This window comes from Callospermophilus lateralis, chromosome 10 (genome assembly GCF_048772815.1).
Source record: "Callospermophilus lateralis isolate mCalLat2 chromosome 10, mCalLat2.hap1, whole genome shotgun sequence".
NCBI lineage: Eukaryota > Metazoa > Chordata > Mammalia > Rodentia > Sciuridae > Callospermophilus > Callospermophilus lateralis.
Genome location: NC_135314.1, coordinates 56490319 through 56503938, shown reverse-complemented (window position 1 = coordinate 56503938; position 13620 = coordinate 56490319). Strand labels below are relative to the sequence as shown.

General features: G+C 34.3%; 1 protein-coding gene across 3 annotated transcripts in view; it reads right to left on the bottom strand.

Moving 5' to 3' along the window:
• Kpna1 (karyopherin subunit alpha 1) overlaps positions 1–13620 on the bottom strand; it is a 67335-nt gene that overhangs the window by 13446 nt on the left and 40269 nt on the right. For 2 of the 3 annotated variants that reach the window (XM_076868897.2, XM_076868898.2), the window contains 6 exons: positions 11826–11920; positions 5109–5240; positions 3842–3930; positions 3436–3535; positions 2548–2711; positions 697–775 (listed from right to left, as the gene is read on the bottom strand). In XM_076868897.2, the coding sequence (XP_076725012.1) occupies positions 697–775; positions 2548–2711; positions 3436–3535; positions 3842–3930; positions 5109–5240; positions 11826–11920 (659 nt within the window). Of the gene's footprint in view, positions 1–696; positions 776–2547; positions 2712–3435; positions 3536–3841; positions 3931–5108; positions 5241–8627; positions 8751–10609; positions 10662–11825; positions 11921–13620 lie in introns of those variants that run through there. The other variant, XM_076868899.2, reaches the window with a different exon arrangement.

Below are 13620 nucleotides of genomic sequence, written 5' to 3'. Positions count from 1 at the left end.
GATAAAACATAATTCCCAATTCTCAATCCATGCACATAAAAGTGATCACTGAAATTATAAATAAGGTTTATGAATGCATACAAACAAACGAAAACAGGAAAAAGAAATTTGATAAAGGGAGGAACAGATGGCTGATAAAGCAAAGAAGCAAAATTTCAACACTCAAGAAGCCTAAAAGATAATTTTAAGACATTGTTATCAATGCATCTGAGACATGTGAAAGAAAAACCGGCCAGAACAATCCACTGAGAATGTGTCTTGATGTCAAAGTAAATGGATACTAGGAGCCAGGAGGAAGAACCTTCCTTACATAGAAGACTTACCATGTACCAAAGGAGGCAACTATCAGAAAAGATGATGTTAAGATTAAAGAAAGAGAGAAAGAGGCTGGCTACTACAGGCTTCTGGTGTTCCCCAAAACCATTTCAATTACAAGTAGAAGGAAACAAATCTGCCCAACCAAATAAATCTTAATTAGAGGGGAACCCAAAATTGTTGTAAGAAGTCAACACAAATACTAAAAAATTTTGCAAGTAGATGCCTAAAGCCAACATTTTAAACGAACATTAGCAAAGAAAGTATCAGTCCCCCCAAAAAAATATGGTATTAAATATTATAATGAAACACAATCACATAGTTCAATGTATTGTTTTTGAAGAATTTGTTTTTGAAAAAAATATTACCATTTATTCATACCTGTGTCTGAATATCATCCCCTGTGACAATGTTTCCTACAGCCCGCAAAGCAGGAGAAACCACTTTATAATCATTATGCCTGCAAAAATTAAAAAGAAAGAAAGAAATTTTACAGCCTAGCCAGTAGTTCTATCCATAATCTTTTTTCTTTAGGGCTGAAGTCCAAAAGAAATAATTTGCAATAAGATTTCAGAACAGAAAGGTACCAATGTTGTTATTAAAGAAACCCTACCGTGATGACAGAATGTTTTATGTCCCCTTAGAATAGCTGTCTTCCCCAGTATTGAGAACTTTGGGAAAAAATTACACAACATTCCTAGCAATCTTTTCCAGACTTTCATTACATGAAGTCCAAGCATTCCCTCTCATTCTTTACTATAGGCTTACTTCCTCTTTACTTTATCTTCTATGGTTGCTGAGATAATTGGGGACCAAGAGTTAACATAATTATTTTTTGAGTCTGGAGATTTAACCCAGAGGTACTTTTCCACTGGGCTATAACCACTATCCCTAACCCTTTTTGTTTTTCATTTTGAGAAAAAGTCTTGCTAAGTTGCTTAGGTCCTAAGTTGCTGAGTCTGGCTTCGAATGTGCAATCCACCTGTCTCAATAAATTAATTTTAAAAGGAGGCAAAACTGACATGTCAATAGTTGAATAAATTTAAAAATTTTCAAATACTAAACTTTATTAAACCTACTAAAAGCTGCCTTACTGGTCAAAAGAAACCCTTCATAAAGCCTGTTTTACATATTTGAAGACAGATTTATATGACTAAAATAGAAGATAAACATAAAAATAGAAAATATAAATATGTAGTCTGGATTTTAGGGTAAATAAGTCAATACCCTTTATCTTTTCTTAAAGGTCCAATTTTCTTTCTTCTTTAATGATACTAGTCACTTTTCTGAAACTGTCAGTTCCTTCACATTTAAGATGGGTGGCTCAAAATAAATGATTAAAAAGTATAATAATCTAATATCTAAAGGATGCAAAGATTAATTCCCAGATTTTGAATGTTTTGTAATTCCTACAACATCATATTGCTTTTAACTCACAGTAGTACTACTTTACTAATCTACAACCAATCTATGGCTATAATCCCAGAGTTTTGTCTTCTATACATTATACTTGTCTAATCCATTCCACATTTCATATCTGGGAAAACGTCTCTTTATATCTATTTGTATTTCCATTACATTTCTTGTTACTTATAACTATACAATTTCTTTGTTGTCTTTTCACTCTACTTTTTTCTTCTATAGTCTTTTTTTTTTTTTAAGTTTTTTTTTTTTTTTTAAGTTGTAGACGCACACAAGACCTTTGCTTTTTTAATGTGGTGCTGAGAATGGAATCCAGTGCTTCATACATGCTAGGCAAGTGCTTTACCACTGAGCCACAACCCCAGTCCCTTTTCTATAGTCTTAACTAGAAATTTAATTAATTGCAAATCATTATATCACAAGCAAATCTTTCAACCCATCATTAAAAGCATTACAAAGGGAGTGAAATAAAGATTCAAAACTCTGATCCTAGTCTAGATTAAACTCTAAATGGGATAGACGATAAAGAATGACTATTTTTAGTGGCACAATAGGTCATCCACTGTGGGCTAGAATTACACAGATCAGTTTTCCAAAGTTTCCACTAAAGGGTAACCATAACAAAAGAATATGAGGTTCTCCGTAAATCTCATAAGAAAAAACAGAAACACCCGACCCCCCAAAAATAAACAAAAGACAGTAGTCCAAAGCACAATAAATCGGTAAAATGAACAACTTATTAATATTTAAGTATTAATAACTAGGAAACTATTACAAGGGGAAAAAAGCACTTTCTTAAAAATGTCTCACATTAGCAGCTCCACCAGTCTCCTACATACTCCTGCATCAATGACCGCTTGAATTTTATCATTGGGTCCATCTGATAAATACGAGAGGGCCCAGCAGGCATCAGCCAGTACATCAGTGTCACTGACGAAGAGCAACCAGGAAAGCACATTCAGACAGGGGGAAACCTGTAAAAGGAAGATAATATGATAATGAAATTCAAAAGAATGGAAGTCAGAAGTAAGGTGAGATAACCAAGAAGGCTAACAAGCAGACACTTGATGACTTGGGTTAAGATTTACATTTCTATAGTTTGACTAGCAAAGGGCTGGGTGGCTTTTCCATCTTTGGGAATGCTATCAATGGTCCTACAACTTTCACTTTGCTGATGGTAGGCAGAATCTAAGAAAAATTATTTCGGGAAGAAAAGTTTTACATATACCACTTCTAAAGATTGAGAGTCTCTGTCAAAACCTATACTCTGAAGACTAAGACACAAAGAAGCTTTCAAAAATGCCAAAGCTGGGAAATTCCATATTTTATATAACTTGTTATGAACAAAATAAGCTAAGGTTTTTGTTTTTGTTTTTTTAAAGAGAGAGAGAGAGAGAGAGAATTTTTTAATATTTATTTTTTTAGTTTTCGGTGGACACAACATCTTTATTTTATTTTTATGTGGTGCTGAGGATTGAACCCAGCGCCCCGCGCATGCCAAGATGAATATGAAGCTTTCTACAGACAGTGAGAGGGATCCCAAAAAAATAAAAACCACCAAAAACCGTTTCTCTAGAAACCAATAAAATTCTAAAGTGCTAAATTTGATCAAAAAGTATCATTTGTGTTCATTAATATTGGTTGATACATTTTTTTAACTGCATTTTTCTGCCAATTTTCTACAAGCACAGTCCTTACCTTTGCAAATTCTGGAGGTGGGCTTTTTCCTCTACAGAGATTAGACAAAGCCCATACTGCATTCCGGGTCATTGTCAGGCGGTTTTGCTTTGAAAATAACCTACAAGTATGACACAACATCTAATTATATAGCAGATATTAATTCTCTGGTAGCATAAGATAAATACTGAACTGGTACTGATAAAATAAATATATTCAAATGGCTTTTCTCCAAAATAAAACTTCATAAATTCTAGGGCAACTAATTTAGAAGTTTGGAACTGGCGTTAAAATCTGGAGCCTGAAGAAATGACCTAAATGAGTTAACAAGAATATATGTGGAAATCCAAAAATGACTTTCAAATATGTAATGCTTTCTAAGGGACTTCCCGTGTTTTGTTACTCAAAAAAAGAAATAGAGACTTACTGCAAAAGAGGGGGAAGGATATTGCAGTCTAAAACATAGTCCCTGCACATGGTACTATCTCCAGCAATGTTGCCAAGAGCCCAGACTGCCTGTGAAAGAAGTATTTGTTAATGACTATTGTATACTTTAATTCCCACAAAATTCTTTCAAAAAAGATGCCAGCAGATCACATTAACCCCTTATAAAATTATAAGGCAATCAACATATTACACATGGACTAACTACAAATATTTTAAAATTCACACATCAGGAAGTCAACATGAAACAATTGTGGCATTGGGGGAAGAAGAAAATATTCTAAAATGTACAATAAACAAAAGGAAATATAGGCATCAAGGCATTTATTAAATAAATTAAAGCTTATTAAAGAGAAAAATCAATTCTTTTCTTAGAGGACCCCATCCTCATCCCTCTGTAACATTCCACACAGCCCTTAGTACAGAACAGAGATTCAAATGGCTTATTCAGCTGACTTAAAAATGTACTTTAATCTTAGAACACAAAAGAGTAAACAGAAACTGAAGAGCAATCAAAATGCAAGTAACTTTATTAATTTTCAGAGGTTGTATTATTTCCCCCACCTGTGGATTGAACCCAGGGTGCTTTACCACTGAGCTATATCCCCAACTCTTAGTTTTATTTTGCAACAGGGTCTAAGATGCTTCAGGCCTTGCTAAACTGCTGAGGCAGGTCTCAAGCTTGCAATCCTCCTGCCTTAGCCTCCTGAGTCAAAGGGATTACAGGTGCAAGCCATAACCCAGCTGACTATATTTATCTTAACTGCAATGATGTTTCCACAGGTATCATAATGTACACTTTAAATATATACAGTTTATAACATGTCAAATTATACCTCAAACTCTAAAAGAAAATCATTTAGTAGTGATTTATCTTTACAAATTTTATATGGTTGACAGTACTAAAACAACATATTTTCTATGTCTTTTACTTCAAAAGTGGCAAAGACACTGCTATTCTGATACTAACACTACAATTCCTATAAGGAGAAGCTCTTATATCAGTAACTGCTTACATGATCTAAAAAGTTATAAACTATAGGGCTTAAAGAATGTCAGGGTGGAAAGGGGAAAGAGTTTTATGTGTCTAGAAGAAATTGTGCCTATAATAACTAAAAAAAAAAATTCTATTTTCTTGAAGGCTGGGTTTCTAGAACATTTGCTGTGATTATTATGGCCAAGTAATCAAACTTGGGCCAAGAAAATGCAAACTTATTCTTTCATATGCTTCCTATTTTTTTTTTTTTTACCTGTTCTTGGACATCTTCAAACTCTGAGCTGAGCAACTCTATGAAGATGGGCACTGCCCCTGCCTGAATCACGATCCGGGTCTGAAGAGAATTTCCTGAAGCAATATTTGTCAGTACCCATGCTGATTCAAACTATAAAGATAAAAATAATTTCATTATCTTATTAGAATTTTAAAACTTCTTTTTTACTTTTAACAATAAAGTTTTCTGTACATGAATAAAATAAGCCTGAGATCATTTTTCATGTACCACCTATCAGTTAAATTCCATTTTAATTTCAAAAGAATTTCCAGAAGAAATTCTTCAGTCTCAAAAAATGTTCAGAATATCTTAAAATGTCAGATCAAGATTAACATGAGCCAATAAAAATGAGGAAGTTTTTCATATGCTGATATGAAATGATCTCCCAATATTTAAATAAAAACAACAACAATGAAATGCAAAACTGCATACATTACTATGACATTAGGTATATATCATTATGGTATATTACCTAAAACGGTTAAAAAGTAATATATGCATTAATATACTTATTGTATATCTCCAGAAGGAGTTACAAGGATCTATAAATACTTAATTCTTCCAATGAAAGGGCCTAGATGACTGGGAAACGAGGATAGGAAAAACAACTTTAACCGAAAAGCCCTATTCCTATGTTCCTTTTGGCCTTTTACTGTGTACATAATCCAATTTATTAAAAAAAAAAATGTGTGTAAGATAGGCAAAATGAAATGAAAAGCAGGAGACGTGATGTTAAGTAGGTCAAAAGGAGTTAACAGTTAAAATTAATAATTAATAATTCCCAATTAATAATTCCCAAGCATAAAAGAACCCAAACCAAGGTACAGAAATAGAGTTGTTTTTTTTTTAAGAACATTCTTAATAGGAAAAGAAAAAAGGTAAACTTAGAAAAGGTGATAGAGTATTACAGCAATGGCAAACAGAAGATATGAAGAAAATCATGGCCAACAAAAATATACCATATTACTAATTATAACAGTAACTTGATTTTTTAGTTTAATATTGATAAATCCAAGAGCGAAGCTTACATTTCCACTTAATTAAGAGTTCTTAATTAGATTTTAAGTTAATTCCCTCCCCCATTTTATCTTCTTTTAATCCTTTAATAAAGTATATACACAGGAAAAAATTCAGTATATCTCTTTAAATAAGAGATCAATAACATCATCAAAAATGTACATTTGACTTTTTCTAAGCTTTTGGATTAATTAAAAAAACAACAGTCATAGGGAAAACTTATCAATCATGGGGGTAGAGGAAGACAGGAGATGAGGACAGTCAATCTGACCAGCACAGAACAAAGCTGTATGAATGACAGCAAATTCACAGAAGCCAATTAAAAAAAGGGATGTTTAAAAAACCTATAAAAGTGACAAACACAGGTGTGATAAAATGGCTTGATAGTCAACCTAGACACTAATGTTATACCAGCGAGGAGGCCCAGACTAGGAGTACCACAGTTAAACAGAACATAAACTACATCTGAAAATGTTTTATTATAATCAAAGTTCAGGAGACACAGATGAAATCATGGGGGCAGATGGGGATGACTCCCAACCACTTTACACATTCATCTCTGTAGTTAAATTGCTAATGAAAGCAATGCTCAAACACTTTTTAATCCGTCTGAATTAAACTTTACATTTGTACAGTACTTTATATTTTTCAAAGAATTATTCACATACTCTTGAGGTGATCCTCTTAACAACCTAAAGAAGTTAAGATGTCTGGTTTTTCTAGTTATGAATGAAGAAGTTATCAGAAAAAGTTCCAACTATGTGACTAATGATTTGAGTAATATATACAGTCAGCCAGAGAAGGACTAGATTACTATCGCCTAATCAAGTATGCTATGTTTTCTCTCGGAAACATACCTGTAACACTGGCATAAGAATATTTCAATTGCTTTTAGTTTGGGTAACTAGGGCAAGAAATTTCAAAGAGGTATGCCAGATTATTTATGAAAAAAAATTTTTTTGCCTAAAATGTACTTTAATTTTTTACTAGAAAAATTAATTAGCTAAATCAGTATAAAAGCAGACTGTCCTACCTAGGCAGGCGCAAAGTTCAGTGAATAGTCATCAGATACTACAGAGATCAAGTCAAAAGAAATGAAGACTGAGGAAAAGCAATCTGGAGAGAATAAGAACTATAAACATATAGAAGAGGAAAAGGATGTCATTAAGATTTTGATGCAAAAGAAATGCTGATGACCTGGGTTAACAAAGATTATATTAAAGTTATCAGTGAGAAAAAAATACTTAAAATACTAAATAATTCTAAGTTTGTCAGAGTACAAACTGCTATCTGAGTTAAGCTCCAAAGATCTCTGTGGAAATAAAAGGGAATTCCAGAAGCTATTCAAGTGAATAAAATGGAGAAATGAAATTAAATATACGGACAGTGACTAGGGAAGTGAAAAATAAGTGAAAAACAGTCTGAACATGGATGGTAAAAAAAATTAGAAACAAGCGTATCTTAGTAGAACGTGTCAAAGAGTTATGATTATTACTAAGAAGTGCATAATGATGATCTAGCCTCTGAATGAAAATAAGATTCAAGAAAAGAAATCAAAAAGCAGTTTTATTGCTATCCAGGACAGAAGTAGATGAATAACTATAATTAGAGGACAACGGAAGACAACCATACTCATGCACTAATAAGCCATAAAAAACATACACACAAAGGGTGCCAATTACACTGGTGTTTTTAACCTTCTAAAAACTCTCAAGCTGCATGTGTTAAATTTTCTATAACCGTGTGTGTGTGTGTGTGTGTGTGCGCGCGTGCGTGTGCGTGTGTGTTTCTTTCTTTCTTGTCAGAAGAACTCCTAACTATAAAACCCTGTTACTGTTGGAAGAAGCAAATTTCAAATATACTTAACATGTAAGAACATTCTTTAAAAACTGGATGTGCTCTGAACCATATAACTTCCCTTTCATCACAGTCTGTATGTAATTTAAGCTGTTTTTCCATGAGATTTTCAGGTTTTTTGTTTTTTAATGTTTCAGCTTTTGAGTGCTGATTAGAATATAACCTGAAAGTTACAAAATGAAAAAACCCAGAACTGATGGCAAATAAAAAAACATAGTTATGATAAAAGTAGATAAAAACTAAGTTTAATTATACAACAAGAAAAAAAAATCAGTAACCTGAAAAGAGAGGGAAAGAAATCTAATAAATGATGCCACCCGAAGTAAAAAAAAAAAAAGAAAAAAAAAAAAAAAGACGACCAAGAAAACTGTAACCTTCACTTCCTCTTGTTTTAAACTACTGCATTCTTAATATTCCAAGAATGGTACCATACAAGGAAAATCACCTATCATGCAGTGATAATTGCTATTTTTCACTATTCGGATCTTGCTAAATAAGGCTACAACTGAAGGCTGCACACTGAAGATTTGATGCTTCCTCTCTCCCCTTTCTTAAGTCTCTACCTTCTGGCGCTCAGTTCCTTAAATAAGGAAAATGAGAATCCAAAGCTGAAGTACTTCTGACCTCCTATCAAGTTTCCCACTCCAGGTTGAGGTACGCCTGGTTCCCTTTCTCCATTTGGATCAGGACTCTGTTGCTGGCCACTTTGCCGGTTCCACTCTGGTTCCTAGCAAATGCCAGGCTCACCTGGAGAGCAAGTGAAAAGAAAGGCTCACATCAGAAAAATAAACCCAGATATCAAACTCTGCAGAGAACAGTGCCTGAGTCAACTGAGCAACCTTCCAGGAAAGGTAGAGAGATCAATGAAGATGGGGAAAGTCACAGGAGGATGAAGGCTTACTGCAGTTTCTCACATTAAGGGGGACAGAAAGGCAGAAAAGGGGAAACTGAGCCAACCTAATTCAAATTTACAAATTTTACAGGAGTACCTGTCTGGTGCTTTTAAGAAAGAGGTAATTTAATTATTTCTAGACTTTTTAAATAAATTTCTATAAGGTTTGGGAATGAACATCTTAGCACTGTAAAAGACAGTACAAAAGATGCTAACCTGAATTCAAAAAAACAAAGTGGGCCCACAGAACATACCATAAAGCAGACCAGTCTCATGCCAAAGCCTCTAAGACCTAGATGTCACTGAGCTTGAGAAATGCTCTTAGTTAATGGCATTGCTTTCTGCCAACATCCTAGATTCCACCCATGCTCACGTCCACTTTGAGGGCAGGTCAGTAACTGAGTAGCCACACCCAAAGCAGGCATTTTTAGCTGCCTTGTTTAAGGTGTCTCACCAGTTTGGGAAGACAGAATGGGAATGAAGACATCCTTCACTCGATTTATAGTTCCTTAGATATAGAATGAAGAAATTAAGATTTTCCAGAGTTTATCAATGGGTTGAGCCACTAATTTTTCTATTGGAACCATATAGTATTGACTCTCTTTCGGGAAGAGAAATGGCAAAAACCGTATTCCAAAGATATACTGTTCATCTCTCTAGTAAGCGGGCAACAGTATCAAGGATGTACACCCTAGTTCTCTCCAAGAAAACAGGTAAGAGTACGAGCTTTCCAACACACCTAATTATTTGAAGACAGAGCAGACCATGAAGTCTCCTGGCTCTAATGTTTCCCTAAATAATAAACTTGCTTCTCTTGCTTCAGAGGAAGTCAAGGTTACCCATTACTTACACTGGAGAAAGAATACCATGTTGTGCTTAAATATGCACAGAAGAAACCTGGAAATGACAACCCTTAGATAACAAACAGGTTTAATTTTTTTTTTTTTTTTTTTTTTTTTTTCTGTTTTAGAGTAGCTCAGGTGAAAATCATGAGGTGGTCACTTCCAAAGGAATAATTTTTCAGTATTTCAACCTAATTATTAGTTAGCAGAGAAAATCTAGATAGAAACAAATTAGATGTTTCTGAAGGCTTTCATCTTTAGGTGTGTTCCAGGATTAAGGTATTAAATGAAAAAATGATGTACATGTAGACTTTCATAGAGTATAGGACAATGTAGAGTTAAACAACAACTTATTTCTTTTTTCATTTTAGGTTATACTTTCTTTCTTTAATGCAGAAGAATTGAACCTCTGCAAACACCTACTAAAAACTGCTAGATCCAGGAGTAAAATCAGTATCTCTCAACTATTCTCATCCCCAGTCAGGATAGAAACTTTTTTTTTTTTTCCCAGCATGAACAAATGATAATTTTCCCTACCTCCCTTTTCCTAAAAGAATTTCAAATGATAAACTGCAGTAAGGCTCCTCATTTGGTCCCTCTGGTTTGCTTGGCAGCTTGCTTAGGGGCTCAGGCTCTGTTCTCTGCAGTGTTGGTTTTCTGGATTTCCTTTTTTCTGAGAAAAGTCTCTCTCTTCCCTTGCTCTCAGGGTGAACATAATATTTTAGGTGTCTGGTGATTCTGGCCTTATATGGGGGACCAGAATTACAATCCAGGAGGCAGCTAGCAAAACAGAATCTTAATTCAAATAAACACAGGGATTGATATATGTCAAACTGGAGAAGAAAAACTGATGGGACATCAAAGTACTCTACCTTTTCTGGATTTCTTGTTTTTCCTCTGGAAGAAACTCATCACCGCAATAATGATGTAAACAGAAAGAGAAAGATGGGATAGGACGATAGGAGAGAAAATATCAACAAAGCATTAAAAAGGTCCCAGTCCCTACATGGCACCAGTCTTAAGGCAAAAAGTCCATGGTGGGTGGAAAGGGATTATCTTTATGATTAACTTGTTATTGGCAAAGATTTACTTGGAAAAATAATTCCAATTTGTGATCTACTTGGTACCTAACAAATTTTATAGTTGCAGAGTCTCCTTAAAGGGTCTGGGTCTTTCAGATTAGATACTTCAGTGAAAATTCAGAAAACACAAGTATAGTTAATGATACAAGTAGTAATTCAGCTGGCTTCTTCAAGGAAATCTAGCTATGACCAATCACCAGTTTACCAACAATCCAACTTTACTGAGGAGGAAAAACACACACACACACACTATTTAAAAATTTTAAGATAATTCCAAGGATTAGTCAGTTGACAGTGGTTTCTTTTACTGTGAAAATTATTTAATCCAGAAATTGGAGAATTCCCTCTTGAAATTCTTATAGTACAATACCAAAAGATTAAATTGACATACCAGAAAGTATAATTCCTGACAAAGCTATCTCTCCTTGTCATTTCTTCTGGGGTAAAAGGAGGACCATCAGAATCAGATTTCAGGATTATCAAGTATATGATCAGACCATGTAATACCTTTGTGCGTGTGTGTGTGTGTGTGTGTGTGTGTGTGTGTGTGGTGCTAGGGATTGAACCCAGGGCCTTGTGCATGTGAGGCAAGCACTCTACCAAATGAGCTATATCCCCTGCCCTTACCATCTTGAGAAAGCCAACAAATATAATCTACAAATTCCTCAAAACCAAATTTTAGGTAGCTCACATATTGATGCCTGTTTATAATGGTTTCTCTACAGCAAAGGTTTCCCTATTAGATTACCTATAATCTACAAATATTATATCATCTACAATCATCATAAAACTTTTTAAAAGACTAGAAACATAAGTTTGAGAGAGTGTAATAAGGGTCTAGTATGTTAACAAAGCTGGAAAAGAAGCCTGCAATGCAGTTGTCATAAATTTCATTATCAACAAACTCAATCTCTTCATACAGGTTAAGCATGTAAAAAAAATCATTTACATAATAAAAGTTCAAGGAAAACTAAGTTATGAGGCAAGAAATGAAAATGATCCGCACCTGTAGTGTACAATTCTCTTTTCGTTTGAGGAATTCCACAAACCTTGCCACTACTCCTGGTGTGCTGATAACTTCATCAATAGGAGGATTAGGTTCTGTTTCCCCATAAAATGAAAGGAAAGAAGAAAAACAATCCTTTGACTTCAGTGCAAGAACTTTTCAATTTAACATTAATTTATAATACTCCTCCCTTCATTTACCAGGTCTTTCATATTGGAAAACCACCAAAACAAAAAAAAAAAGTGAAACTGCATTTGAACACTTTGGGACAAGAGTAGTTTTTAAAGTTCGCAGTAGTTTTCTGTGGTTTTCTATTGTGTGGAAATATGGAAATAAAAGAGTGAACAGAATTCTTTGGTTTTGTTTTTTGTGATGCTAGGTAAACTTCACCCCCAAATCCTACAAATTTGCAAAAATCAAAATTACTGCCTCTACTTTTTAGGAAACTTTGAACATAGGGGGTAAAAAATCTCCAAAGACAACTACTGTTAGTATTTTAGTATACTGTCTTCTAGCCCCTTTTTTATACATGAGCTTTCAGTCTGTTATTATATGTTACCTTAAGAAACTGAATTATAGGATTCTGTGCTTAAAGGATTTAACAAGTGCAGTGATAAACAGAAGCCAACAAAAATTCACTACAATTGATTTATCAAATTAATCTCATTTTCATTTATGACAAAACATTATCTTATAAAGGGAGTCACTCAACTTATTTACGTATTGGGTGAGTCAGACAAATCAGGAAGAGATCTGAGTTTTTGACAGAATATATGTGGTAATACCTGAAAAATGCAGATCACAGTACTATCTGGAGAGCCTTAGCCTTATTAAAGAAGTGACTAATGTGCTGAAAGTGATAGCACATGCCTATAAACCATGCCTATAATCAGAAGGCTAAGACAGGAGGCTCTCAAGTGACTAATGGTGCAATGTTGATTTGGGGAAGAGGAGGCTCTAATGATAAACCCTATCTGGTTCAACATTTTTATTAACCACTCTAATAAATATAAAAAACAAATGTGATAGTAAAATATACTACTTGTAATATGCTGAATTATAGAAATAATATGCAAAAAGAATACATCAAAAATTGGCAATAAAACAACAGGAATAAAGCAAAAATTCAGCAACTTTTTTCTGTTGTGGGTTTTTTATTTGTTTTTGGTGCTGGGGATTGAACCCAGGGCCTTGTATATCCAGGGCAAGCACTCTACCAACTGAGCTATATCCCCAGCCCTCTGTTTTTTTGAGGCACGTTCTAAATTGCCCTAATTAGCAGCAAATTCCTGGGCTTAAGTGATCCTCCTGCCTCAGGCTCCCCAAGAATAAACTGGGACTACAAGCATGTGCCACAACATCTGGTTTATGAACTGTATTTTTTAAAGTCTACATAATTTCCCACATAAATTAATTACAGTTAACGAAGTGTAGGAAATTTAGTTTGCTGAAAATCCAATGAAATATTACTAAGCCATGACACTCAGAAAACTAATGCTAACTTGAATTAATTCCTGGAATGGATAGTTTTAAAAAGAAGGTAATCTCTTACCATATTCTATAGTAATAAGAACACATCTGGAGTACTGTATTCTAATTATCATTTAAGAGTGATGCTAGCAAACTAGATTACAAGCAGGAAAATAGAAGAAAGGCAAAAGGCCTTAAAAAGTTATATCATATGGGCTGGGGCTAGAGCTCAGCTGCAGAGTGCTCGCCTCGCACGTGTGAGACCCTGGGTTTGATCCTCAGCACCACATAAAAATAAATAAGTGAAATAAAGGTATTGTGTCCA